The 26,400-nt window shown below is 44.2% G+C and overlaps 1 protein-coding gene across 1 annotated transcript; it reads right to left on the minus strand.

Annotated features, from left to right (window-relative positions):
* Window positions 1-16,221: 16,221 nt before the first annotated feature.
* On the minus strand, window positions 16,222-25,586 carry ARRDC4 (arrestin domain containing 4). Its single transcript, XM_074880504.1, has 8 exons — window positions 25,178-25,586; window positions 23,788-23,854; window positions 23,355-23,502; window positions 21,440-21,542; window positions 20,461-20,717; window positions 19,719-19,881; window positions 19,031-19,185; window positions 16,222-18,910 (listed from the first exon to the last, which is right to left on the minus strand). The coding sequence occupies exons 1-8, from the start codon at window positions 25,521-25,523 to the stop codon at window positions 18,854-18,856; spliced, it is 1,296 nt and encodes a 431-aa protein (XP_074736605.1). The 5' UTR covers window positions 25,524-25,586; the 3' UTR covers window positions 16,222-18,853.
* Window positions 25,587-26,400: the final 814 nt, after the last annotated feature.

Here is a 26,400-nt window from a genome sequence, read left to right on the forward strand (position 1 = left end):
CCACACTGGATATGATGAAAAATGACCCATCATCCACCAGGAGCACAATTCATTGTTTGACATACTGGGTGAGTGTCTTGGAATTTTGAAGAAAATACTTCAGAGATGGGGAGAGAGGGAAGTACGACACATAAACCTAGAAAATACCCCGTGTAACAGCTGCAGGGCTGGTGACAGGCTTCCAGCTTGAAAAAAATAGTCCAGGGACAGTTTTTCACAGCTGCAGTTTTGTGTCTTTAGAGTCACAACAACCCTGGCATGCATCTTAGCAGAGTAGGAAACCCTGCGCTTGAAGCAGGCACCTCATTTCCACTGTGTTTCCGAGGGAAGCCTGAAGTCTCTGAGTTTCTTACACAGATGGGGTGAAGAGGATGGACAAGGGTTGTGGCTTCAAAGGCTGTATCAGAAAGATGAGATGTGCAGTTTGCGAAGGAACATTGCAATTTTCATTCCTGCTGGAAGCAGGAGCCTCAGAAAGAGCTGAGCGTGGCTGGGGCAGTTGGTGGGATTGGATCCACAGGTTTCCCAGGGAGAGTCCCTTCTGTGTCTTTGGTCTGCTTTATTTGAGAAAAGAAAGAGCCAGTGCTTACTCATGTTAGTGTTTCTGGGATGCCATCTGAGCCCAGATGGCTGTATCTCCAAGTGGTCAGTGGGCTTTGGAAGGAGGGGATTCACACTGTGCTGCTGTGGATGCATCTTATGTGTCCTAGCTCTTTCCAGGAATGAAAACTTCGAATTTCCCAGAAGTCAGGCTTTTACTTACAGTGCACTGAGATAGTTGTCTTGCTGGGACTGCTGACATATCACCCGGAAAATCTTTTCTGTGAGGTAACCTAAACATCATAGATGTGCCTTTCAAGAAGGAAATACTTTTTTTTTCTCCAAAAACCATCTTCAGTTCCCCTTTCACTTTGAGCGGTGGCAACGCTAAGTCACTGGTGTATGTGCTGTACAAGCTCATACGAAATCCATGAAGTTCCCAGGCTTTCAGGAGCTGTGTGACCATGGGGGCTGGCAGCAGTGTGTCCGGGGCTGACTGATCCGTGAGCACCAGCCATGTGGCCGTGCCATGTGGAGTGGCCAAGAGCATGGCCAGGATACAGCCACGTACACCAGCGATATGAACAGGGCATCCTTGACGCGTGTGGCTGATCTAAGTGCTTGTGGGTTTCCACATCTCCTGAGTCTCGTTGTGGTTTTTGGTGGGGTTCTTTTTTCTTTTTATACAAGCTCTTTTTTCACAAATTCTCAAGTTACTGCAGCCTCACAAACGAGATCATTAAGAAAAGTGATGTGAGACCGGTACAAAGTGGCAGGGGGCCAGAGCTTGAAATTCTTCTTCCAGGAGCATTTCATAAAATTGCTCAAAATCAGAGGCTCATTTTTATTTTAACACCTTACCTAACATAGAAAGTGTTGTGGGGTTTTTTTAACAGAATAATTAAAACTGCTAAGTAGAATTTAAGACATAATTAAGGACTACTCCAGGATCATATTTGATAAATCTTACACTACTTTTAAAAATGTTCTACAAAAGATTATTCTGTTAATTTGTATCTAAATTCCAAACAACTTTTCACCAATCAGGCTTATTTCTAAATTTCACATCCTCTCAAAAATTTCATCTCAGTATGTTCAACCAGTTAGAAAATGCTTAGCACTGAACACTGTCAAATCTGGAAGACTTGCTGTTCATTACGCTGCTCTGTCAGGTCCTCGTGATTTCAGCTGACTGCAATTAATAATGATAACATTCGGTTTTAATTACTCGGGGTATGTTTCTTGTTTTTCAGAGGTGTGTTGGGCACTTGCAGAAAGCACCATTGACTCTCTAATCTTTCACTGGGTGGATTAATCCTGCTGGGTTCATACTCTAAACTCTGTGGGACCAAAAGGGACTGGACCGCTTTGCTTTGCACAGAGCAATGACTACTTTAGCCCGTGAAATATTTATGTCTTCTCAGCTGGCCTGTGTGACTCTCAAAGCATTAACAGCAGAGGGTTAAATGATATTTAAACTACTTTAGGATTCAGATGACTGCGAAAACTGAAACCTCTGTGGGCTTGCATATGCTTCACCACGTTTGCAGCACACAGCCGGCAATCTGTGAAACAGCCCATCGCCGATGGAAACACAAACAAGGGCTGTCAGAAAATTTCTGTTCAAAGGTCAGTGGTAAATGACAGACACTTAAATGTTGTTTTATCTCTGTTCCACAAGCTGGAAAATAATAGGATTGGATTTTGATCAAGAACTCTGTTTTATTCCCTCCAGTCATTAGCTTTGTGGTCTTCTGTACCCTAAGACAAAGTATAGCTGATAGTAAAGGGAGGAGAGCTTTGACAGTTCATTCATTTTTTGGATTTTTTGGAGTTCAAGTTGTCTGTATACAGTGAGCACCATTGTCTTTGACTGGGACTCAGTCTGTTTCTCATGATCCTTTCCAATCTGAGACTGCTGCCTACCAGGCTGGCCGGCTGCTGAGCCAGACCCTCTAACACCCCAGCTCCCTGTGTGCCCTGATGCTGTCAGCTGGGGCAGATCAACACACAACCAGCGAACATGTGGATTTCTTTATTATCTGATACAAGGACACGGCAAAGGCCCGTCCGCAGGGATCCAATTTCTGTCTGAATGGGGAGCCATGGGTGATCCTCACACCTCTGAGCCGTGGAGAGGAGTCTCCTGGCCAGCAGGACTGGGAGCAGAGTCACATTAGCTGTGGGCTGAACCTGCGGGAGTGTGATCTTGACACGTAGAATTGCAAGGATTGGCAATTTGGGTTCTGGGCTATTTAAAATAGGTAACTTCTGAACCTTTCTGACATGGTTTCAGATTATTTTGCTAATTGACTGAACGTTTTCGGACAGTTAGGGTTGTGGGGCAGAAAAAAACAAACCACCAAAAAACGCTTCCTTTTTTTTTTTAATGAACATCCTCTTTTAGAGTAGGAAAGCAGGTTGGGGCTTGCATAATACGAGAGGCCTCACTGCTTGTGTAGGTTTCCAGGTTCCCCTTGGGACCCACAGTTATACACCCACAGTTATATGTTCACATAAACTAATAACTCTTCCAAATATCTCAGAGATGTTAGGAAACTGTTTCCATCGTGATTCAGAAATGAAAACTTCTCTTTAAAGAGCAGTAGCAGTGGATGTACATGTAATCTTACATAATGCCAAATGTCACATATGTTTCTAGAAAAGAGTTTCGTAGATATTTACAAGGCTCAGAATAACAGGGTCGTGAGCCCGCTGGCACATCCCCTCTTCATTGCAATAATAACGGTGTCCCATTGCTTCATGTTAACCAGGGGGACATTGTTCAGAGGGACTTATAGGGTCTGTCTCCCCAGAAAGTCACCCGCTGCTCTCCCATCAGTGAGATACCTGAGGCAGAAAGGCTGAGCTGGGGTGTGATGGTGGTCGCCTCTTCTCTTGTTCATGTGCTGCTTTTCAGATTAACTCCTGCCCTTGGAGGTTCCCATCCAATTTATAGTTTTGGTCACTGCTATTAACACCCAGATGGCTGCCTCAGGCACTTTTCTCTCTCTCCAGGCCACTTGCCCTCCCAACAAACTTTAGTCCTTTTTCTGGCTGCAACAGGGTTGTTTTTGTCTAGATGGTCACATCCCGGAACAGTTTCAGCTTAAGAACAGCATTTTCATGTAGGGTGAAATTCTGCCACTGTACTTAGGACCTCAGGATTATTCCTTGTTAGGGGGTTAGGACCCCATGTGCAAGGTGCTGTACAAAAGTAACAAATACGGGTAGCTCCTGCCTCATGGACAGTGCAATCTGAGCTTCACAACACATTTTCCATGTTAGCATGGCATTCTGTGCACTGTGTTCTTGCCCTTCCTGTGTCTTTACTAGGTGATTAAGATCATCTTCCAGTGAGAAGCAAAACGATTCAGTATCTTGTAGAAGAGGAAGAAAATGTCAGTCATCTTTTAACTCAGAAGAAAAATCCTTTTCATTTGCAAGAGGTACTTCATTTTGAAGAAAGCCTCATTTCCTCTCCTTCCTGTCCACCCTTCCACAGTTCCATCATTATGTAGCACCGTATTGCGTCCTTGCCTGCTCCAGTAGTTGAAGTGAGCAATGGAGGTGTCGTATTTGGAGGTAATTAAAGGTTGCTGCTCTCAGTCTTCACCCAACAATGTACCCTTCACACAATGTACCTTAGTGGAGACTTCACCTTGTGTATTAGCGTCGTTTGATCATTTCACTTCTAATAGCCCTTCCGTTTCCATTACATCGCCTGACTAATGCCTGCTTGGAGGACAGTGTAGTAAGTGACTTCTCCCTAATCTGATTTCTGATCCTTACTGGCCTGGATAGACCAGCATTAGTTTGCTATTTCTATCTGATCCATCAGAGTCCTCTGCTGGACAGGGCTGCTCTATTATATCATTTACGTCGCAAAACCACAGCTTGATTCAGCTGGTCTCCAACACAAGGCCAACCGGGTCATGTGTGCATGGAGCAGAGACAATTAACAGCGTCCCACTGTACCAAACCCAGTGCAGGAGCTGAGCAAAGAGGTCTGCTCTTGGACAGAGCTGCTGGGGAGAAAAAGGGCTTCTGCAGGCTGTGAACAGGTTGTATGATGTAACGCAATGGTAACTGTGTCTGCATTAAATCAATACTTTGTCATCTGTATGCTGGCGGGATTCACTCGTCCCCTTTATCACCAGGTCTGGACTGTTTCTGAGTGCAACTTGAAAGAGAAATCCCCAAAAAGCATTGGTTTTAACGTGTCTGGTGGAAGTTACAGTTCCAGTAGCCATCAGACATAGCTAACAAGGTGAACAGAGTGTCAAGGTGGGGATTGGCATGGGTTTTGGGTTGGAAGATCATTACCCTCTCCTTTATGAAGTGCTATACTTCTCCCTGCTGTCCAAACCCTTACTGACAGACTGTAGTCTGGAAAGAGAGAAAACAGAAAGGAGGGAGGTACAGTGGTCTTTTCCTGAGTTAAGGGACCTGGGTGTGGTGGAAAGAAGCTGCATCTGCCATTCCATCAGACGATCCTTCCTGGGAATTAGGTGAGGTTGGTAATGCTCTGGGGATATGCCAGACATGTGGGCTCCCAAGCTTGGAAAGATGTTGCAGTCAGACATAGTCCTTACCACCCACCTTTGCTTCAGAGCAGCTGGCTCAGGAGAAGCACAGTGGGGCAAATCACAACACTGACAACGTAATAAGGCGAGGGTCAGGGTAGGAATAGCTTCGGGACCAGTGATTTGACTTGGATTCTGGAAAAGATCTGCATAAGTCTGGTGGAGTTTGGATGTGTTCCCAATTCCCTTTGGAGTTTCCTTTTCTCATGGCTCCCTGTCAGAGGTGTTCATTGCTCAAACTTAATGAGATTTGTTTACTTGGCATTGCTAGACTGCATGTCCAAACCGAATCTGAAATTCCACCATCCTCCCTTGCTCTGTCCACCAGCCTCAACCTGCAAGAAAGCACATGATCCTCCTCAACATCTATCAATTTGGTTAACAGGGCAGGAAGATGAAGAAAACAGCCCGTTTCTTCCATGGTTCAACATGTACATTGCTGACAGTGGTGATGTTTTGGGGTTTTTTTGTCAGCAAGCAAGAAACAGAGACACGGTTCAGCTGATTTTTCAAGGGCTTGATCTCAAAGGCCTCTTGCAGCTTTGAAAACTCTTTTGCAAATCCAACCGCTTTGAAAACTCCTGGATAAGATTGCACAAATCTTGGAGCCACATGTGCCGAAGTCAGTCATTCTGCTGCCTGTGCCACCTGTTTAGATAACCAAGCAGCTATCTGCCTGCCTGCCAAGCCCGAGGCTGACGTAAGGGCATAGACGTAAATGGGAAGAGTTGCAGACTGGGAGAGGGTGGATCTTGCCATGAACTGTTGCCTGTCTCTGTCATACCCCAGCATCAAAGGTCTCTGCTGTGACCTTTGAGGATGACTGAGCTTAGCATGAGGATGAAACTGCCCGTGTGAGAACTATACCTATGCACTGCAACCTGTCACTCTGGTGGCATCTTGACTTAGGTCTGGGCGTGGTGAGGGGCAACTGCCTTTCCAGCAGAGTCAGAAATAAGTTTGTTTAAGTCAAGAGCTTTCTGAGTACCTCCTTCACTGTGGTTTTCTCTAGCTTGGCAGCCTCCAGCATTACTGAAATGTGACTGATGTAGGCACAGGGTGAAATGGCTCCTTCACTACACAGAAACTAGTGCAGCTCCTGACCTGTCCCATGTCCTGCTCTGGTACAAGAGAGCAAGACAGAGATTTAGGAGTCCACTGACTTCATCCACCAGGAAAATTAATCTGGTATATACAGATTGTAGACTACTCTGGACTGATGGATATGTAATATGATGATAACTGTAGTGCTTATTGAGTGTTTGGAGGTTTTGGTATAAAGGTTTAAACTTTTATTCTTATTAAGGGATTGAGCTTGGGTATCTGAAGCTAAAACCAGAAGTTTCTACTATCTGAAATAAACAACTGCAAGGCAGGTAAAAGTGGTAGCAGACTTGTGTGCTTGGTGAATTCAGCACAAAAAGTAGGATGTAGTAAAGACTGATTGGTGAGCAATATTTGGAGAGTTTTCCAGGGCAGGCTTAGTAAAAGTACAGAGCAATTGATAACTACTGCCTTGCTTCTGCCTGGTGGGACATGTTTTCTCATGCCAGTTGTAGGAACAGAGATGGGTGGCCCTCTGTCCTTTCCAGATCATGTTGAATCCAACCCCAGTGACATCAGGTCTGGTTCTGGACCCAAGAGACTGAATTCCAGACAGATGTTAAAATCTTTGCCCCCTTTTTGCGTCTGTCCCTGACACCAGGAGCTTTAGGGTAGAGTGGAAATGTGCATGAATCTTGCAGTGCTCACTAGTTCTGGAGCCAAGATCTAAGCATGATACATTCACCCATCATATTCCACCTTTCTTCCCAAAAACCCCTGTATCTGTTGCCTCTAGTCAGAGGTATCTAGGCAGAGACAGAGAAGAGTATCCAGTATGCTACAAAGCAGCATAGTCTTATGTCTGTTCTCCATTTCCAAATCTTTGTCTCTGTTGTTCTGCTTATGGGTGGATCACAAAAATAATTGCCTAAATGAACCAGGCGCCAAAACACCATAAGTGATCGTGTACTCCAAAGAATAATAATGATTAGGTCACCCTCCTTGCTTATCTCAGGTTCCCATCCTTAAAATAAGGGCAGCAATATTTTTGCTTTTAAAAGAGCAGGACAAACTTGTTCATGTTTGAAGTATTAATTGTTGTTGTTATTATTACTCATATGGATGACAGGGAAGCACCTAATGAATTCTGGTTACGTTACAATAGGCCGTGACTACTATTGTCATGACTAATGCAGCATAAATTTACTAGGCTGCCTGTTTATACTAATGCAAACTCCACCACATACTTGCGGTCCATTACCAACAGATCGCCACAGCCAGGAAGTTCTTATGGTGCAGATCGTTTTGTATTACACCTCCATCCTTTCAAAAGAGAGAAGCCTTGCTCATCCAATAGAGTATCTCTGCATGTGCCTCTGAACAGCAGCTGCCCAGCGTGTTTCTTACTGCCTAGCAATGGCAGGGTCTGTCTGGAGCAATTTCTTCCTTTCTGCTTTAAAAGACAGAGAGAGGGAAGCAGCTCAGACTTCCAGCTGTTGATTTCAGATGCTTTCCACAGAGCGGGTCCTTTTGGCTATTAGAGAATTGATGCAGAAAACCAAATTCCCTTCAAGTGCGTCTTTGCTCAGGACAAAACATTGCTCACCCTGTCTTTTTCATTTGGAGAGAGCGTTTCTAATTATATTCCCTAATAATTTGCCAGAAGTGACCTGGGGTGTGTGGGGTGATAAAATGGGACATTAGGTGCGTGTATTTGGGTAAGTAGGAGTGGCATCAGCTTTGCTGTTGGCTGTCAGACAGGCATGACGCTGTTTCCCCCATTTGCAGCCATCGCACTGGGAAAGAGCAGCGTTACAAATGAGCCGTCCTTCCCAGGAGCTCTGCCCAACCCTCCACGGGCCAAGCCACAGGAGCCACATACCCCCTTCTGGTTAGAGCCACCTCTTCCTGGCTGCTGCTGGCCTGTGGCCCACACCTCCGCCCCTGCATTCCCACAGAGGTTTTTGGTGTTCACCTCTCCCTCCTCCCAGTGAATTTTCAGCCAAAGGCCACCTCTGAAAGTTGACTACGTGGTGTGTTGCGTCAGTCCCTGCACAGCTCATGATTCAGCAGTTGTACAAGTTTCATACCTGTTAGGGATGTGCCAGAAACCACAAATGTTCCTAAGCCAGCAACAGCAAAAGGAACTGGGAGTTTCCACTCAGCTGAAGACAACAATGTCTGCAGTAGATTTTCTTGCAAATTGGTTTCATTTCATTGCCAAGAGATGGGAGCAGGAAAAGGGTGCCAAGGGTTGAGAGCAGGAAAACCAGCATCTGGATTTCTAAAGCCCAGAAAGCCTGAGATCTTCATGAGAACCGTGACACTTTACTCTGCACTGAAGTCAGTTTAAAGGGAACAAAAATGCTTCTGGAAGCAAGGCCATGAAACCATTAAGTATTTTAGAAAAATCCCAGTCTGTGAGATCAATTAAAAGAAAACACTCCTGAGATGCATGGGAGAAAAATGCAAACATCTCTGCAGGCATCAGCTGGAAAATATCATTATTCAAACAAGTGTTGGCACGGGAGCAGTCACCACAGCATGCGAGCTGCGTGTCCTGGTGCCAGACCCCAGGCAGAAGGGCTGCCCTGCTGCTCATGGAGTGGTGGGTAGCCCAAGAAGGGGCATCTCCTGGCATCCCGCAATGCCTCCCGCCAGCTCTGTCTGCCAGAGAGCCAGGAACGCGTGCCAGCGATGGCAAGATTGCTTCTCACTTAGCGTAGCAGAGACTGGGACACAGCCTTATTAGTTTCATTCAACCGTTGGCTCAAATGAGTTGAGCTGGCAAGGAGAGCTGTGACAGCAAATGCTTGTGTCGTGAGCACAGGAAGCCTTGTTCCTTGCCTTCCTCCTGCTCATTTGCCACCCCCTGCTCTGTGCAGGGATTTTAAGATCAGTGCAAGTTAGGTGTGAGGGGGAAGGGAAGGATTGAACAATTGAGGGCTGGCAGTAGAATAGCCCGTCTTTGCCCAGGGATTATAGTTGCGATGTAGCCAAGATAACCGTGATTGGCGTGCAGTTGTCTGGAAAGAAGGGAGTAGCTGAGGTGCAATTGAAGGAGTGGGAGGGATTGTTGCCTACTCGGGCCTGCGGGTGATGGCTTATGCTTGGGAAAAGTACTGCTGTAAATGGATGGAGAGTGTGGGTGGGGGAGAGAAAGAAGGGATGGTGAAGAACCAAGCCTGGATTGCCATCCTGCATTAAATGAAAACATCTCAGGCCAAGGCTGATGTTGTTGAACTTGTCAGGCTGTTCTCTCTTCTGCTTTTCCCCTCCCAAAGGAAAATTTTCTGGCAGCCTGTGTTTAACAGTGTGTGCTGCAGGCAGAGATGGGGATTCCCTTGAACTGTGAACTGTTGTAGGCATGGGAATCCTCTCTAAATAGCCTTGAAGTCATTTTCCCAACATGCTTGCATTGTAAGTGTGTGCCAGATCCCCATAAGGGCTGCTTGGCTGTGATCAAACAGAAGGCTTAATGACAGGAGATGCAAATGATTGCTATGGTTGTTGGTTGAAGACAATCTGAGCAGAAGTGGGAGGCTGAGTTCTCATGGAGCTGCTCTGTGTTAGGCTGGTGTGAGGTGGGGGTAGGAGTGGGGCTGGGGGGGTTCAGCCTGCAATGTGCCCTAATATATCTGGGGATCATGTAATGGCTCAGCTGAGCACGGGGGGCAAAATGTATGCACATGGGTTGAGCGGGACTCTGAGCTCTGCCACTGTTTGGTGTGGCTTTGAAAAAGTTGCATTTGATGAATAATTTAAGCATAAATTGAGTGCAAGAGGGAAGGATGGTGCTCTTAGCACTGCCTGGCCTTTCCTACCAACTCCCACCGTGCATACCTGACAGATCACCTCCCTCTCCTTGTGTCCATGTACCAGTACACTCTGCTCTGTGCCGTGTTTGATAGTAAAGTGTTTCACTTCTTGGTTTGGGCTTCTGCCTGGAGAAAATATATATACCTGGCATCCACCCAAGAGCTATTTATAGCAGGAGTTCCTAGAAGAAAGTGTGACAACTTCAGCAAACAAGGAATTGCCAAATCATCCTGTAGAGAGCAGCAAATTAACCCCCTGCAACACACACCAATAGCTCCAAATCCTAGTGAGAATCGGTACCAAGTGACTTAGTGAAGGGAACACCACCAAGAATCAATGAGTGCTGTTTAAGAGTCCTGCACCAAATGCCATGTCATGAGCAACAGCCCACGCGAAAGATCATGCGAGCTTTTTGTCCTTCTGACAAATCCCATGGAAACAAACCCTGAGGACACAAAGACTCGATTCTCCAGCGACATGGCACAGTGTCTTTGAAGACGCCTCCACTATGTAAATAGTGATGTGTGCTTCAGACTCTTCCAGTCCCCAAACTTTTCTTGGCTTTGCTGCATGTCTTAAAAAACAGGATCTACTAAAGAAGATAACATCTCTGTAGTGTGACCTCTGAAGGTACCTGTACAGCTGTTGGACTGGTTGTTTCTATCAGGTAGATGCAATTTCTTCATCAAATGTTGTTTCCCCTTTCAGTAGCTCACAGACAGCAGATGTTTCTCTCATCTTGTCAGGAGCTGGTGGGCAGAGGTCTGCAGAGAAACCCAGACTTTATTTTTCACTCTGCTTGGCTGGCTCTTGCAACTGGGTGACCTTGACCCTTCCTGGGCTCAAGGAGTTCAGTGTATAATTAAGCACTGAACCAAATACGTAAAAACAACAACAACAACAAAACCCCAACCCAAACCCCAAACCAGACATTACCTAACTTCTGCGTAGAGCAGAGTCCTGTGCAGTATATCATAATGCCTCCTTCCCAGTACTTCTCTGTAAACACCGTTTACGTTCTGTGTTTATACAATCCATATGCTCCTTGCAGTTCTGCGATACCTTCACTTGTTTCACCCGCTGGACTAGTTGTAACAGGCACTAAATTATGATTTTTTTTTTTGTTTGCTTACTTTATACGCCTGCAACTTCCTGGTTTATATGTCCAGAGAGGTTTTGTAGTCTTTAATTTAATATTATTCATAGATTTTATTGAGTATTAGTTAACTTTGTAAAGCACCTTTATGGGCAGTGTCTTTTTAATTATATATGGCAAAACCTAGAGAAACAAAGGAAAATTGACCCAATTTGTTATAGCTGGTTTACAAAGAGCCCTTGAGGTGACTGAGCATCGCTTTCCCTTTTTATTGTGCTTCACACATTTCCCAACTCCTGTCAATTCAGATCACATCTAACCTCTCTTTCCTGAAGCAGCCTCCACACGCAGTGCGGCTGCCCCTTCTCCCTCCAGCACTGAGCCAAAACCCAACATCTTGTCAGTTATTTTAGGCAGGAGGAAGAAGGAAAATTCGTAGAGTTTTCTTTTCCTGCTGCTTACTGGAAACGTGCAAAATGCTGTTTTTTCTGAATGCTGAATACTGCGAGACTGTGTCTGTGCTCGTGGGTCCAAAAGCTTTGCACGTAGTCCCTTGCCCCCGAACGATTCCCCTGCGCTCTTAGGGCTAAGACCCGCTGCTTGCTCTTGCTGCCATCTCATCTCTCTGCGTTTCTTTGTTTCTGTCACAGGCACACAAACCTGGAAAATAAAAGGGAAAGTCGTCTCCGCCAGAAACCTGGGTGGATGCCTTTCCCAATGCAGCAGCATGTGCCTGTGTTTCAACTGGAGGCTGCTGTTGTCACAGCGCTCTCATCCTAAAGTTCAACTATTTCCTACAATCATCTTAAAAATAAAACTTTCAATCCTGTTGAACTTGTAATGCTATCATGTCTATCGTGGAAAGGACCAAGAAGCATTTTCTTGCAACTCTACAATGGCTAAATGACTCTGCATTGGTTAATGTATCTCCTTTATGCAGCAAAAGCTGCCATAAGCATTGAGATAATCTATGCCCTTTTCGAGGTATCCATCAAATGCTGTCTGGCGCATCAGTGAAGTGTGAGATACAGCTCTGGTTTGTATAGTTGGAATAGGTTTGAATATCAGCTACACCATATCCTGGATGCAGCATTAATTAAACAGAATGGCCCTGCTTCAGGCCCCAATGGACAAGCATCCACATGGCAACTGTGAGCCTTGTCGGCAGCAAGAGATTAAGGAATTAATTGGCAGGGTTAATCTTCATGTCAGGGTTGGAAATGAATTGTTAATTTGTTTGGATGAGTGTAAAGTCCTCTCCCAGCGATGGCAGGTGGGATCACATGAGAAAAAGCCTGTGAAGCTGCCCTTCCTGGGGACCTTTCTATTTAACACCTCCCGCAAACAGACCTCTCAAATTCTTTGCCCCCGACGTGCGAGACTCCTGCGCGGGGTCGGAGGAGCAGGTTGTGCCGCTCACATGTAAACTCACGTCCTTGCAGATGACAGCCCAGCTGCTCTGGGCCGCGAGATGGGAGAGGGACCGGCTGCAGCTTGGGAGGGCCCCCTCGCCTTACAGCTTTACTTTCCGATCTTGCTCCCTTGTGCTGAGCAGATCTGACTGCTGCATTGTAGGTACTGGATCAGGCCAACCTGCTCTAGGATCTCAGAGTGAGGCAGAGATGTGCTGACACAAAAATGCTGCTGTTGGGGCAAGCGGTACCAGCCTTGCACACAGCATGCAAAACTTGATAGGTCTGTATAGACACTAAACCCTCTCAGACACTTCTCCACGACACTGTAGTATGAGAATCTGTCAGATCAGTTAACTCTTTTTCCTTTCTGCTCTCATTTTACACTCAGGACAGCAGAATATTTTCCATTTTAGTATCTTGCTAATCTGTTAAGGCTAATGCATTGGTCACATCACATTAAGACATGGGAGAAAAGCACTTCAGGGCTTCAATTATTTAAATGAAAATGTAACTTTTTGTCACTTACGCTCTCTTTTGTGCATTGATTAATCTAATTAGTTCAGCAATAAGAATCACTTTCTCCTCATACTCTGGTCTGATATGTTGTGACTGACACAACCTGATTCTAGAAGTGACATCAAATAGGACTGGCCTGGGATCTGTGTGCAACAATCCTGTTTAAGACCTTGCAAATTATTACCCTGTTGCCCATGCTTCAGTTCCCACCATCAGCTCTTATACCCACTCTTTCATTTTCCCTGAAGCAGGGCTGAGGAAACTGTGTGTTTGTGTTCCCCAAAACTGAGAAACTGCTGTTCACAACACACAGGCACTGCAAGGTCTGACCCGATGATGTGTACAACAGAAGGTCAGGTCACAAATATAGTCTGATCTGCTTAAGTTAATTTGTAAGAAGTTGCTATTATACATATGCAAGGTATGCTCCTCATTTTTGTAAAAGCCCTTTGTAAAAGTGTGTATATAAATATGATACAACTGGGTACTGCAATACAGGTACAATCACCTCCTGTTGTCTGCGACAGTCTGTGGCAAGCCACCTCTCTGTGCCCAATGCCTAATTTATGGGGAGGCTGATGCTGTGCCAAGGCGCTGTAAAATAATGAGAGTTTTTCATAGCCAAAGATATTTGGCTGGGTTTAGCCTACATATCTGCATCCTGTCTGCGCACATTGTGTGTCACCACATCTGATACCAAGTCCTGCCAGTAAAAAGAGTTGGGGGCGATGGTTGTTTGTGGTGTTCAGGATAAACCCCCTCCCAGAGGAGTGCTCGCTGTTGTGTCTGTGTCTTCTGCCCGACACCGACCGCTTCTCCTCTCCGTATTTCCCCGCTCGTCCAGCTGCCATACCACAAGCCCCATGCTGATGACTGCCTACAATTTTCACCTCCGTTCTCCTCCTATTGAACAAGGCTAGAAATGTCTTATTGCTGCTTTCCCCATCTGTGTGAGTCTACAGACTTCCATGTGAGTCTTGGGCTACAAGCAAAGTATCAATGAGCAGTTCTGCTGGAGAGGGGAGAGCAGGGCAAAGGTGTCCAGAGAGGTCTGGGACACTGAGCAGAGCTAGGAGCAAAGCGGAAGAACTGGTCTGATGTTTGGGTGATGCTTTTTGTTAGGCTGTCACAGTTGCTGAGTGCTAAGTAAAACTATGCCTGATGTGATACTTAGGTATCCTTAAACTGACCACAGTCACTTGTTATTTGAGACCAGAACTAATAAGAAGAAACTGACATCAAATGACACAGCAAATAGCTTGTGCATTTGTTATAAAAATGTTTTGGGCTGCTCTGCATTCTTCACATTATTTGAGGCGATCTATTTGTAGGTATCTGTCAAGCACCAGCACTTGCTGCTACTTTCACCCTCCATTTCATGTTCTCCTCACCCTCCAGGCAGCCAGATGGTTGCATGTAAGCCAAAACTAAGAAGGATTTCCTCTTTTCTTTTGAAGGGATGGGTGCTCAGAGATTTATCAGTAATACAGTTGTACTTAATCAGATAGAGTCTGTCCTGTGTAACTAAGGCAGGCCACAGCATGTTGCTGGCATAAGCAGCTACTCTAGTGGAGTCCCACTTGAGTTGCCATTTTGCATTCCGCATAAAACTGGGCTTCATGCTTTTCTGACTTACCGTTATTAGTTTGTTGTCCTAAAATGTTAATAATGTGGTGATGTTCTAGTACAGCTTTTGTGAACTATCATGTCATATGAATTGTTTAAAAATTATGGCTACTAAGTAATTTGGGACAAGACTGTCACTCTGTCTATGCCATATATAAAATTTGAATATTAGAAGTGAATGACGGGATTCATCATAGACCTAATTAGTTCTTTAGAGAATCTACTTTGTGCAGTAGCCTGTACTATCCGTACTGATGTTAACATATTATATAACCAGCTTTAGAAAACGCAGCAGTCTGCAAGCTGGTTTCTATGTCCCTGTGCTCAGTCACTACCCTAAGTAGAGTGCTGAAAATCAGCAGAATTTTGCTAGAAAGCAGGTGTTTCTGCTGTGGGTTTTTTTGGGGCATACTAGAGCAATTGTTTATCATCAAATCGAATTTGTCTGCAAACTGCTCTCCAAACACTTCTTAATTGATGTATATATAGTGGGGATTTTACTAAATATTCCATTTTGTTGTTCAGATTGGGTGGTGAAGTAATAGAACATGCTATTTTGAGTTTGGAACATGCTCCAGGAGTCGATTAAACGATCTTACTCTGTATACGAATTGTGCGTTTCCATGCAAACATCAGAAGTATCAGAGCCGCAAACATGAACCTGCCGTATCTGCACTATCTCTGTATGGCAGAGCATGTAGTTTACTACCTGTTTGAACACTTAAATGTATTTTAATAGACAATTATAGGGGACTATTTCTGTTGACAAACTGTAAAACTTAACAGTGGATGAAGTGGAATTGCTGCTGTGAACATAGTGATAGGATATTTTAGGATCATCTAGTAAGAGACCTTTTAGAAATCTAAGACCAGAATTTGAGGTTTTGCCATTTTCCTGAGTCATGACTCTTTCTGCAGGCTTCAGTGCTTGAACACGTGATCCTGAACAGCATCTTCACCCGGATTCTCCAAGATGTTTGCTGTCTTCCCTCAGAAGTGGAAACAGGAAGAAGAAATCAACTGTTCTGTTTGTTGTTCCTCAAATGTTTGGGAGGCAGGACCCCGACAGAGATTTCATCATCTCCTTTATGGCTTAGGTGAGCTATGTGGTAGATACAATTTGTCATCTGTTTCCCCATGGTAGGAGGGACTCTGCTTTGGTCATTCTGTGTTATGGTTATAAGGTTGTTCTGATCTCTTTAGATCAACAAACTACCCAGTAAAGATGATCTTGTGTAAAGGAAACAATAAAATATCCTGTAAGATTAACACATGAGATGAGAAATCCACTTAGAGCACACATCCTGCCACTTCAATCATTATGGGTAAGATACCCACAATTAAGTCCTGAATATTACATAATAACTATAGGTAGGAGCAGGCCATGTTTGATAAATGTTCCAGTTCTTGGTTATGGATGGTTCAGGGAACTAAAGCAATGACAGGTGAAGATAAAGTTCCCAGATCAGGAAATAATTAGGAGATCTGTATGTGTTCAAGGTTGGTAGAATACAGGTACTTCTTGACAGTGCAGTCATTTGTCTTAAGAGACACCAAAAGAGAGATGAACGGCACTATGTAGGTTTGACACTTTTATTAACAAAGAACCCATGGGGCTCATTCATTAGTACAAAATACAATCATGTTCCCGTATGTTAAACAGCATGGGTTTTTTTTTATTTTGTCTCTTTTAAACTGTTTCACAGTTATCAAAACAAAGCCCCTGCATATTGAACTTATTATTGTGCAAACAGTAATTATTTTAAGGATCAATTTCTGCACTAAGCCAAGTGTCAGAGAGCAGAATTTAATCTTGTTTTCACCCCTCCTTTGAAGGGCCACATGTGCTTCCTCAGAAACACATTCTAGTTGTCTTTTTTGCAGCAAACAATCTAAGGCCACAGTTTATCTGCAAATAATAAAAAACAACTCAAAGATTTTTGGAAAAAAAAAAAAGCACTTTACCCTTCATGCTCTTGTTTGCTTGACCACGTTTATACCAGGCAGCACACATCACCTATCGGGTATTACAGTCCAAAAAGCACCTAATGTTCTTTAAGCTAATATTTTGAATTATTAACATGCAAGTTAATACACAGCCACATTACTTTTCAAGTAACTATAACGGTATCTGTTTAAGGAAACTATGCTTGTTCCCTTTCTAGGTGATGTGAATGGAAATCCTGCATTGATTGTATGGGCACGCCATCATTTAAATCAAAAGGCATGAGAGCTACATCTTGGGACTTAAGATAAATACTAAATTTTAGAATGTCCTTTCTAAAACACGCGCTCAAATTTTGGTTAAAGCTGCATTTACTATAGAAGACAGTATTTAAAGTTGCAAATGAAAAAAAATAACTGCAGTTTGGAAACGTGTATCTCAATCAGTAGGTCTTTTACACTGATGTAAAAGTGACTTGAGGTGAAGTGCTAGAAATTAGACAATGTAAGGAAGTCATACTAAAAGAAGACTAAAAATATATATCCGTGTATGCCTGTAGAAAAATCCCTGCTTCTTAAATGAAGACAGATTTCATAAAAAACCATTTAAACTTTTTTAAACTGCAGTTATTGATGAAATGAAGGAAATTTAATTACTATTCTTGTAGTTATCAGAAAGTACAATGTTTTACCACATGAAGCACCGGGTTTTAACCCCAAACCCTTCTGTAAGACATATGGAGTAGTTCTAATAGTTCAAAATCCCCTGTAGTTTAAAGACTCGACTGTAAACGTGCATTTTGAGAATGCTGTGTTTCTGCTCTTTTAAGTGATCTGTTGATGGTGGCTTACTTATTCCAATTGATGCTTGGCAGGAAGCAAACATTCTACTTTAAATGAAGGCAGCAGAAGGGCCAAGTACAATGCTGTGCCTTCACTCTTAGCAGCAACAAACTCCTACTGTTCTAAATGACCTGAGGAAGAAAACATTAAAATATTGCACCAAAACAAAATTAAACAGCAAAAACAAACAAGGAAACACATTAACAAAAAATAGTATGGATAGCAAACGACCAGTGCAGCCCCTGACAATAGATCTCTAGACAAAAATGCAGGAGTAATGAAAAGCTTTGTGCCATTACCAGAGGACTTTGTTCCCCTGATGTCTGCTTTCACTTCAGTTATAAGCTATGTCTATTCTGGGTATATTTACACCTCTCCGTACGCCTCCTATCTCATTCACTAACCACAGAAACCATTTAGGGTCCCTTTTAGAACCTTGAAGTATACTGGAGCTTTACCAAGACTTTTTTTGGTCTCAAATCTGACCGTAAGTAAATATCCAAAACAGAGGTAGGCTTATAAAGGCTTCTGAATAAATAAGTATTGTCCATTTTGCTAAGTATACCTGCTGCTGGCAAAAGGATTCTCCCTTGCCATGCTTCCCCTTATCATGCTATCCATAGGCTTAAGATGCAGAAAAAGAACTCACAGTAGAAGAGGCTAGAATAATTCCCTTAAGAAATCCCTTGAAAGAAAGCATAGTGCATAAGCTCTTATCAAAGTTCAATTTTCTTTTACATACTTGTGTCTTTCATTCAGTTCATGGTTGCCTTCATAATATTGCGTAATAGCTATTCTGTCATCCACGATGTCTTCAGAATCATTATGAATGATGAAATAGTACCACTTGGCAGTTGTTAGGAAGGGCAGGTTCTCATGAAAAACAAAGTTAAGCTGGAGTAAAGACTTCACTCCACATTCTAGTAGTGTTCCTCTCTTGGATGCAGACAGCGCAAAACTGAAGCCCCTTGAACACTGGAATCTTTTGGAAATGTTTTCTTACCCCACATTCTGTTCTACTACGCAAGTTCTACTACGGAAGTTCTCAACATCAACATCACTACGTAAATTCTTCCATAGTGTTCCGAACAAAATATAAATTCTTTTCTCTTCAGAAGATCCTTACATCTCTTCTTCGTACTTTATGTAGTATATCCACTTTTTAGAAAGCATTCAGTATTTTCAGGTACTTCTCGAGTATCCCAAGCATAGCTGCTCCCACAATATCCTCTGTGCAGACTAATCCAGCAGATCCTCTTCCATCACCAAACATGCGCATACCTCCTTCTCCGTTTTCCTTTGCCTTTCTTGTATACAAACTTAAGTTTTGAAAAAGAAAACTGTTTCCTTCTTAGCTGCACTATCAGCTTAAGCAGCAGAAAGATCAAGACATTCATCACAATGATGCTCATTACAAATCCTCTTCAGAGCATGAATGAAACTGGCTGAATTTCTTCTACCTCAGTTGGATGTGGATCGATCTACAGAGAGATAAGAAAGGCAACAATTACTCCCTGTAATTCTTGCATTTCTGTATGTGGGGTTGTTTTTTTTTTTTGCCATCTGACAATAAAAACAGCACCTGCTGTTTATTTTTTTACCTCTGAATAAAGAGGTGGAGGCTGAAACCGGAACTCTTGTATGTAAGCAAAGACAGGACAACACAATTGTTCCTCACAGTCAATTGGTGGTGGATAAGCAGGAACATGTCTGGAGAACTCTTCCTCAGACACTACATCAGCATAATTTGGTGGTGCTGAAACACAAGAGATGCTACTGTCAAATTTCAAACTATTCACTCACAGCAAAACAACATACATATTGCAGAATCCAAGACCGGGAAGACTGTATTTATTAAACACTGTACTATTGTCAAATTGTATGAAGCACTCTATACTCATAAATACTCTAACTAGAACAATGTTTTTAGTAAGCTTAGGTGATTCAGCAGAAACACTGCAGGTGTTTTTAGGGTTACTCCAGCAACAAACCTGTGTTGTAGCAAGATATATTCAGTAACGATTAACTATAAGGTGTCTACCTCCAAAGTAGAATTCCCACTATCAAAAGTCAGTTATTTCAAGATTCAGCTGAACATAGTCAAGGGTAAAGAGAGACTTAAGAAGGCTGGAGTTAGGGTATCCTCACCAATCCTTTTGGATCTTGACTTAGACTTATGTGCCTCACTTCTCATGAGTCATACTTTAATGGCCAACATCCCTAGTAGTGCCCTTAAACTGGCACTACAGTACTATGCTGTATTATAAAGAGTTCAATATGTATTATTACCTTCAGGGTGTTCTGGCATGGTCAATGCCAGCCAACTCATATCCATACTAAACTGGCTGGTAATGCTGGAATTTCTGCTTGAAAATCCAATACATGGAATAGTGCCAATCACCAGAGGCATTTCAATCATCAATTTCTTAGCACCAGGAATATGGATATATACCTATGTGAGAACCCCCAAATAAAAGAAAAAAAACATCATGAGACTCCATTGAATTGCTGCTGCTAGGAGCCACCCTACTCCCTACACTGCAGATTGTTTAAAAATTAGGACTTCTCATCCCAGATACATTTAGCTAGTACTCTGGCAGCTTTCCTTATTTTCCAGCAACTTCTGTCTTTCCGTACCTTGTCTCTAGATGACATTAAAAAAAATACAAAACAGGTTGACAAAAATAATTATGCACTGGACTTCCAGTCCTATCTTCCCATTTCTGAAAACAATTGCTAGAGGAACCCATTCAGCTTGAACTACCTTCCCCTAATAACCTCTGGAGGTCTAAAACTAAGCTGCTTCTTCCTCAGAAACATTCTTCCATTTTCCCCATTATTCCTATCTTTCCCTTTCAGAATTTCTTAATGATCTTCAGTCTCTCACCTATATGGTATATGGTATTTATTTATATTTATTGTTGTTCCCAATTTCAAAATCTAGTAGCTGCCTAGTAGAGAAAATTTTTATGTTCCCAACTCAATGTAGTATTCAAGAGTATGTACATTTGTCATTAAAATCCATACTTACAGCTAATGAATATTCTACTCTAATAATACAGCAGTCAAGTATAGAGGGGGATACAGGTGGGATTTTCAGAGTTTTCCCATTCCAGGTATCTGTACTCCCAGAGGCAATATGGTTTCCTCGGACATTGGCAACCATTTGACGAAAAGTTTTTGTCTTCCCACTGGCCAGGTAAGTTTGTGTTTGGAAAATGGCAGCTTTTGGAACAATCAAACGAGAAGAGCAGTTCTCAATTTCTGCATAGATTGGTATGGCTTCCCCTTAAAGACAGAAAAAGTTCAATGAATAATTTGTAATTACCAACTTTCCTCTGGGAGTATCAAAGCATGTTATGCAGCACGTACATCATCTGCAATGTTATGAGAACAATACTTGTTAGTTTCCTCAAGCTAGTTTTTTTTTTTTTTTTTTTTTTTTCAGAGTGGTATCCAGGCAGAATTATAGCCACCTACTATGTTTTACATATAAACAATGATTCATTTTGAAACATTTAAGCATAATATGAACAAGCTATAAAAGCTTTATTTGCAAATTATGCACCAATCTTCCTTTTATATAGTACTAACTGAATTTCAGAATGTTTTATTTTATTTCTTCAATATATCTAATGTTATCAAGATGACAAAGAAGCTGCTAAAGCTCATTCGTACAGAAGCGTAAACCTGCACAAACGGGACATAAAAACCTGATTACATCCCCAATTAAGTATTTTATCCCAAATAAAAACATTTTGTTGTTCTTTACACTCAAATGTACATGGCTTTTTCATAAGATTACTAACAGGACTTCCTTTCAATTTATATTCCCAAGGGGGGAGTGAGGGGAAAGGCAAGATGATTTTTATTAAAGCAAGTTCATATAGATCTCAGTTTACTACCTACTAAACAGAACTATTCTTTCAACTATAAAGCGTTGGCTTCACAGAGATAAAAAAGCCCTATGAGATGTTTAATATTCACGTTTTGAAGATAACTACTCTTACCATTACAGTATCCCTTCCTCTCAATTTTGGCACTGAGAGACACTGGCCCAGAGGTGAAAAACCAACAGCCAACCATCTTCTCCTGACTTCTTAGAACAGGTGTCTATAAAATATAGAGTTATTTTTCATTTTATGGCACAAAGCTATCTATCACTTGCAGTTTAACGTTACGCATGTTAGTCATTGCAATCTAGCTCTAAAATCCACTTGATTTGCATCACTGTACTACTCAATGCAACTGGAGTTTTGTCACCATGTAAAATGGAACTGAGGTTTGGCTATCTGAACATACAGCTGTTTTAAAATCCCAGTCTGCATTCAGACCATATCCACTAGGGAACACATAGACCAGTGTGCTTTTGAACGTAATCTGTCTTCAGAAAGACTGATTTAGCAAATTTTAGAGGTGTGACTTTTTAGAGGTCTAATGGAGTACTGCAGTATTTATGCCCACATTCCTCAGTGCAGAAGAATGCTGAATCAATTTCATCTGCAAGCAACTAATAGTTAAGCAGGTGAAGTGTTTTCACCTTTGTATCCTTTACAAGAAAGGACAAATGTATACACACTGGGCTAAGGTGATGCATCTTCATAACTTGCAAGCCGCACAACCCCCAAGAAATTTAGGCTCATGACAAAAACCATCTCAATTATTCAGGGAGCACTGTCACATTAGATGGCATCTACGCTGTCTGTTAAGTTGTCATTAGAATAAACTTACAACATACAAGTACACATGTCAAGGGTCCAAGCCAGGATTCAAGCTACTTAAAATGATTTACTGGGCACTAGTGCCCAGTCAATGTAACTATGAAGTCTAAAACTTGTGGTGTTTTGCACTTTTTTGGTGGTAGCCTTGAAATCCATTAAGACCCACACTGCCCATTTTCTGTGCTCCACAGCCCTCTCCTGTGCAATAACACGGTCTGCTCTACCTTGCAGTACCTGGATATACTGTCTTCATACTCCTAACATACATTGTTGAATATAAAGACTGTATTCTGCTTACAAATGTCACTGCCAAAAAGATTAAAATGTAAGCATATAAAGAAGAAAAAAAAACCCTGCTCAAAACATCTCTTAGCTATGTTCACATCATGATGAAATGTTAAAATTATCCTAGCATTTTAAATAAAATAGAAATTACTCATTCATATTTAAATGAATAACCACTTAGATCCAGTTGCTATCATGAAAGTGCAAGGTATAATTTTATATTATTTTCATAATATGGGTTGAGATAAAAGACTCCGGCTCATTAGCTTCCATCTTGCCTATTTTCTCATTACTTAATGCCTGATCTTTCTTATTACTCTACAGTATTTCTAGTGATTATTAGAAACTCAATGCTTTAATGTGGCCAAATCTGTCATAAGGAAATAACTGAAAAGATCTCTGAAGCAGCTGCATGCACACACTTAATGTTAGAAAACGACATGCAAAATGGAAGGATACGTAACATAATGGCCAGAGCATAAATGACAGGCTGGGCATGATTAATACTCTTCTGTAATTACTGTTCCTCAACCTACTATTATTGTAGAGTTTAGGACACTGCAGCCCTGTGAATGTAGTTGCTCTGGTAAGAGTAACTACTTTATGCTTGTGCATTATTATTATTAAGCTTTATTTATGCATCTGAAGCCTGCATAACTTTTTGGCAAGAGCATCTCTGCCAGCAGGGATGTAATCAATGGTATTAAAAAAAGCCACTCTGTTTGCTATTCACACAACCTAAGATCATCTATTTATAGAGAAAAGCTTAGGGAGCTTATATGCTTTCAGAAGTCAGAAAATGACACTCCAGAATAACATGGAAATGGTTATGGCTGGATGTGAATGCTTCTTGGAAATGTTTTTTTTTTTTTTGCAGCTGGCTTTAGAGGGGGGGAGGAGGAGCGGAGGACCCTCTTACCAATAAAGCTGGTGAGCTGACATCAATATGGCTAATGACCTGAAGATCCGTCTGTACACTTTGATCAGGTGCCGCAGGCCTCTCCAGAACTGCTTTCACATAGTACTGAATACTGCCATACTTCCCAGTAAAAGACGTCACCAGAGGTCTGAAACAAGCAGTCATGAAAGCATTGCTGTAAGTTTATAATTCAGTTCCAAACATGAACCCTTCCCGTGTACATAAATGTTTACCAATTTACAGCGTGTACTTTTAGGGCCTTAGGGAAACTGAAACAAACAAGGTATGTCTAGGTGGTGGTTGATTAAGACAAATGTATAAAGCTGACCTATCAGTTTGATATTAAAAAACACAAGTCAAATTACAATTAAGTTAACATTCCACAACAAGCAGCATCCAGTACAATCCCTTCAGGTTGGATTATTTAACTTACTCTTGAGGGAGTTGAAAGCTGAACGGAAATTCATGTCTTCCATCTAGAAGAATTAAGCTTTCCTCACCTGTAGGATAAAAATGAATAGTATGTTTTAGTTATTCCATAAATAGAAGAACAAAGCAGATGCTTTTATAAATTATTTATGTATAAAAACACCCAGATGCAAGGGACTAGGAGAAGTTTTTCTTGATCCCAGTGGGTTCTGGATGGGAGCCCATGCTTTATTTATGCTGTGATGTGATTTCAATGAAAAAATCAAGGAAACATGGAGACCTTGAGTTTCAGTTCAGGACTCTGGCCAATTTCTAATCCAAAATGGCTTCTGGAAAGCATGAAGTAAGTTTCTTCTCCTTTGCAGCGGGACAGCAGTTAATCTACTTTTTCAATTAACAATTAAACTAAGTTTTGTGCTAAAGAGCTGCCATTTAAAGTCAGTGTTATGAAATACTATTAGTATATGTAATCTTCATACGTTCATAGAGGACTTACTATTATACAGTTTTTGAAGGCCTACATTTACTTTTCCTACAGATAAACTTGAGAAGCGTTTCACCCTTACAGAACAAAATGCCACTTCCCTTTAATTTTTTAATTCTGCCATAGGGTTGCAGTGTCCAAGTGACAAAACTGCCAGCTGGAGACCTATGCGACAAAGAGCTTCCTCTGCTTTCATAAGCCACTGCAAAAGGAGGCCAACTGCTTCAAGGGTCTTCCACGGGCAGCTTCCCAGATGCCTCTTACAGAGTACAGCAAACACGCAGGTGCCCGACGTTAATTCACAGCAGAGCTAACCTTTGCGGGAAACCAATGCAGAGTGGAGGAAACTAAGAGCTACAGACTTTCTTCTGGCCCTGTGCCACATTTTTCAGCCGTTTATACAAAGAATCAAGGGACCACTCGATGAAGCTGTGGCAACCCTCCCCTGGGCATCCACCTGAAGGCTGTGGCTGCGCCAGCCTGAGATTTCCCGTGCGGGAATGATGTCCCCGTTGGCCGGGCACCTACCCAGGCCTCACGCCGTTTCCCAGCATCCAGGTCCGATGCCGATTTCTCCTCGGAGAGGGTTTCAACCCTCAGCCTTCCCTCTCTCTGGAAAAAGCAGGCGCCTTCCTGCGGCGGGGTGCCCTGGGGCCCCTCGGCCGCCCCCGGGGAGCAGGTCGGGGGGGACTTGGCCCCAGAGCCCTTCCCTGCCGCCTTCCCCCGCGAAGGAGGCGCCACTCCCCCCGGTCCCACCCCCGCTATCGCTGCGGCGGGCGGCCCCGCCGCCCCTCACATGGCGGCCGCCCGGGGAGCCTCCCCTCAGGGCCGGGCCCGCGCCCCCGCACGGCCACGACACCCCCCCTCCCCATCCCGCGCCCCCTACTCCCGCGGCCCGGCCGCCCCTCACCTTCGGGCGGGTCCCGCAGGAGGCTCTGCCGGATGTCCAGGTACCGCACCTCCGCCTCCCGCCGCGGCCCCGGCCCCGGCGCCCTCACCGCCACCCCCCAGGTTCCCGCCCCGGGGACGGCGCCCGAGCTCTCGCTCCAAGCGACGCGGGCCCGGCCGGCGGCCTCCAGGCGCAGCCCGCGGAGCGGCAGCGGGCCCGCCAGCTCCAGCAGCACCTGGCCGGACACCGTGTCCCCGCTGCAGTAGCCGCCGCCGCTGCCGCGCCGGGCCTCGTCCTCCAGCACCAGGGCCAGCGTCTTCACCGTCCCGCCGGCCCCGGGGCCCAGGCCCGGCCCGGCCGCCGCCATCGCTCCCCGGCTCCGGGGGAAGCCTGCGGCCGCCGTCGACGGTTGCTTTAAAACCCGCCCGTCTCCGCCAGCGCCCGCAGCGGAAAGTCCCGCCCCAGCCCGCTCCTCATTGGCCACCTCTCAGCTCCTCGCCCTACTATTCGCCGCGGGCTGCCCCGGGGCCCCCTCCTCATTGGTTCTTCGGCGGGCGCACACGCGGAGTGCGTCACGCTGCGTGATCACCGCGGCGGAGCCAATCGGGTGCGGACGGCCGCGCGTGGACAGCTCCCTGATTGGCGGAGCGGCTGCAGCTACCTGGCGAGAGGGCCAATGGCGCGGCACTGCTACCACGTGCACAGCCTGTGGATAAACAGGCAGGGAAGGGGCGGGGCGAAGCGGCGGGGCGGGGCGAAGGGGGCCGGGCGGGAAGGTGAGGGCTGGGCGTCGGGCGGGGCCCTCACCCGCCGGGGTGGGCTCGGGCGGCGCGGCCGTCGTGGGGTTCTTGCTCTCGCTGTCCCACCACCGGGCTCCGGTCACTGCCTCGGCAGCCCAGCGGGGTGCTGGACCCTGCGTGTGGGGAGGCCTCGGGCCCTCGGTGGGCCTCGGTTGCTGTCGTGGCGGCTGAGGGAGGGAGCGCTGGGGCCAGGCGCCGTGTTGCATTCGGGCTCAGCCTCTCCGCGCCGGCAGCCGGACTGGCTGAGAATGTTAAATGGGGCAAAACGATGCGGTGACGCCGTTTCCCCCCTGGTTTGCCTGGGAGTTACTTCAGGAGCTCTGTAGTGCCTGCGCGAACCCCCTTCCTGCCCCACTGGCGAGCAGGCGGTGTCTGTAAAGGAGCCGTCCTGCACTGCCAGGAAGCCTCACTGTCCACACAGTGTTTTTCTGCACTTTGTAAACC

This window comes from Strix uralensis, chromosome 11 (assembly GCF_047716275.1).
Source record: "Strix uralensis isolate ZFMK-TIS-50842 chromosome 11, bStrUra1, whole genome shotgun sequence".
Classification (NCBI taxonomy): Eukaryota; Metazoa; Chordata; class Aves; order Strigiformes; family Strigidae; genus Strix; species Strix uralensis.

Coding starts and splice junctions, on each gene's coding strand:
- ARRDC4 (XM_074880504.1), bottom strand. CDS start 25,523: ATGGCGGCGGCCGGGCCGGGCCTGGGCCCCGGGGCCGGCGGGACGGTG. Junction 19,882..20,460: donor GAGTAGAATATTCATTAGCT/GTAAGTATGGAT, acceptor GTTCTCACATAG/GTATATATCCATATTCCTGG. Junction 18,911..19,030: donor CTCCACCTCTTTATTCAGAG/GTAAAAAAATAA, acceptor ATCTCTCTGTAG/ATCGATCCACATCCAACTGA.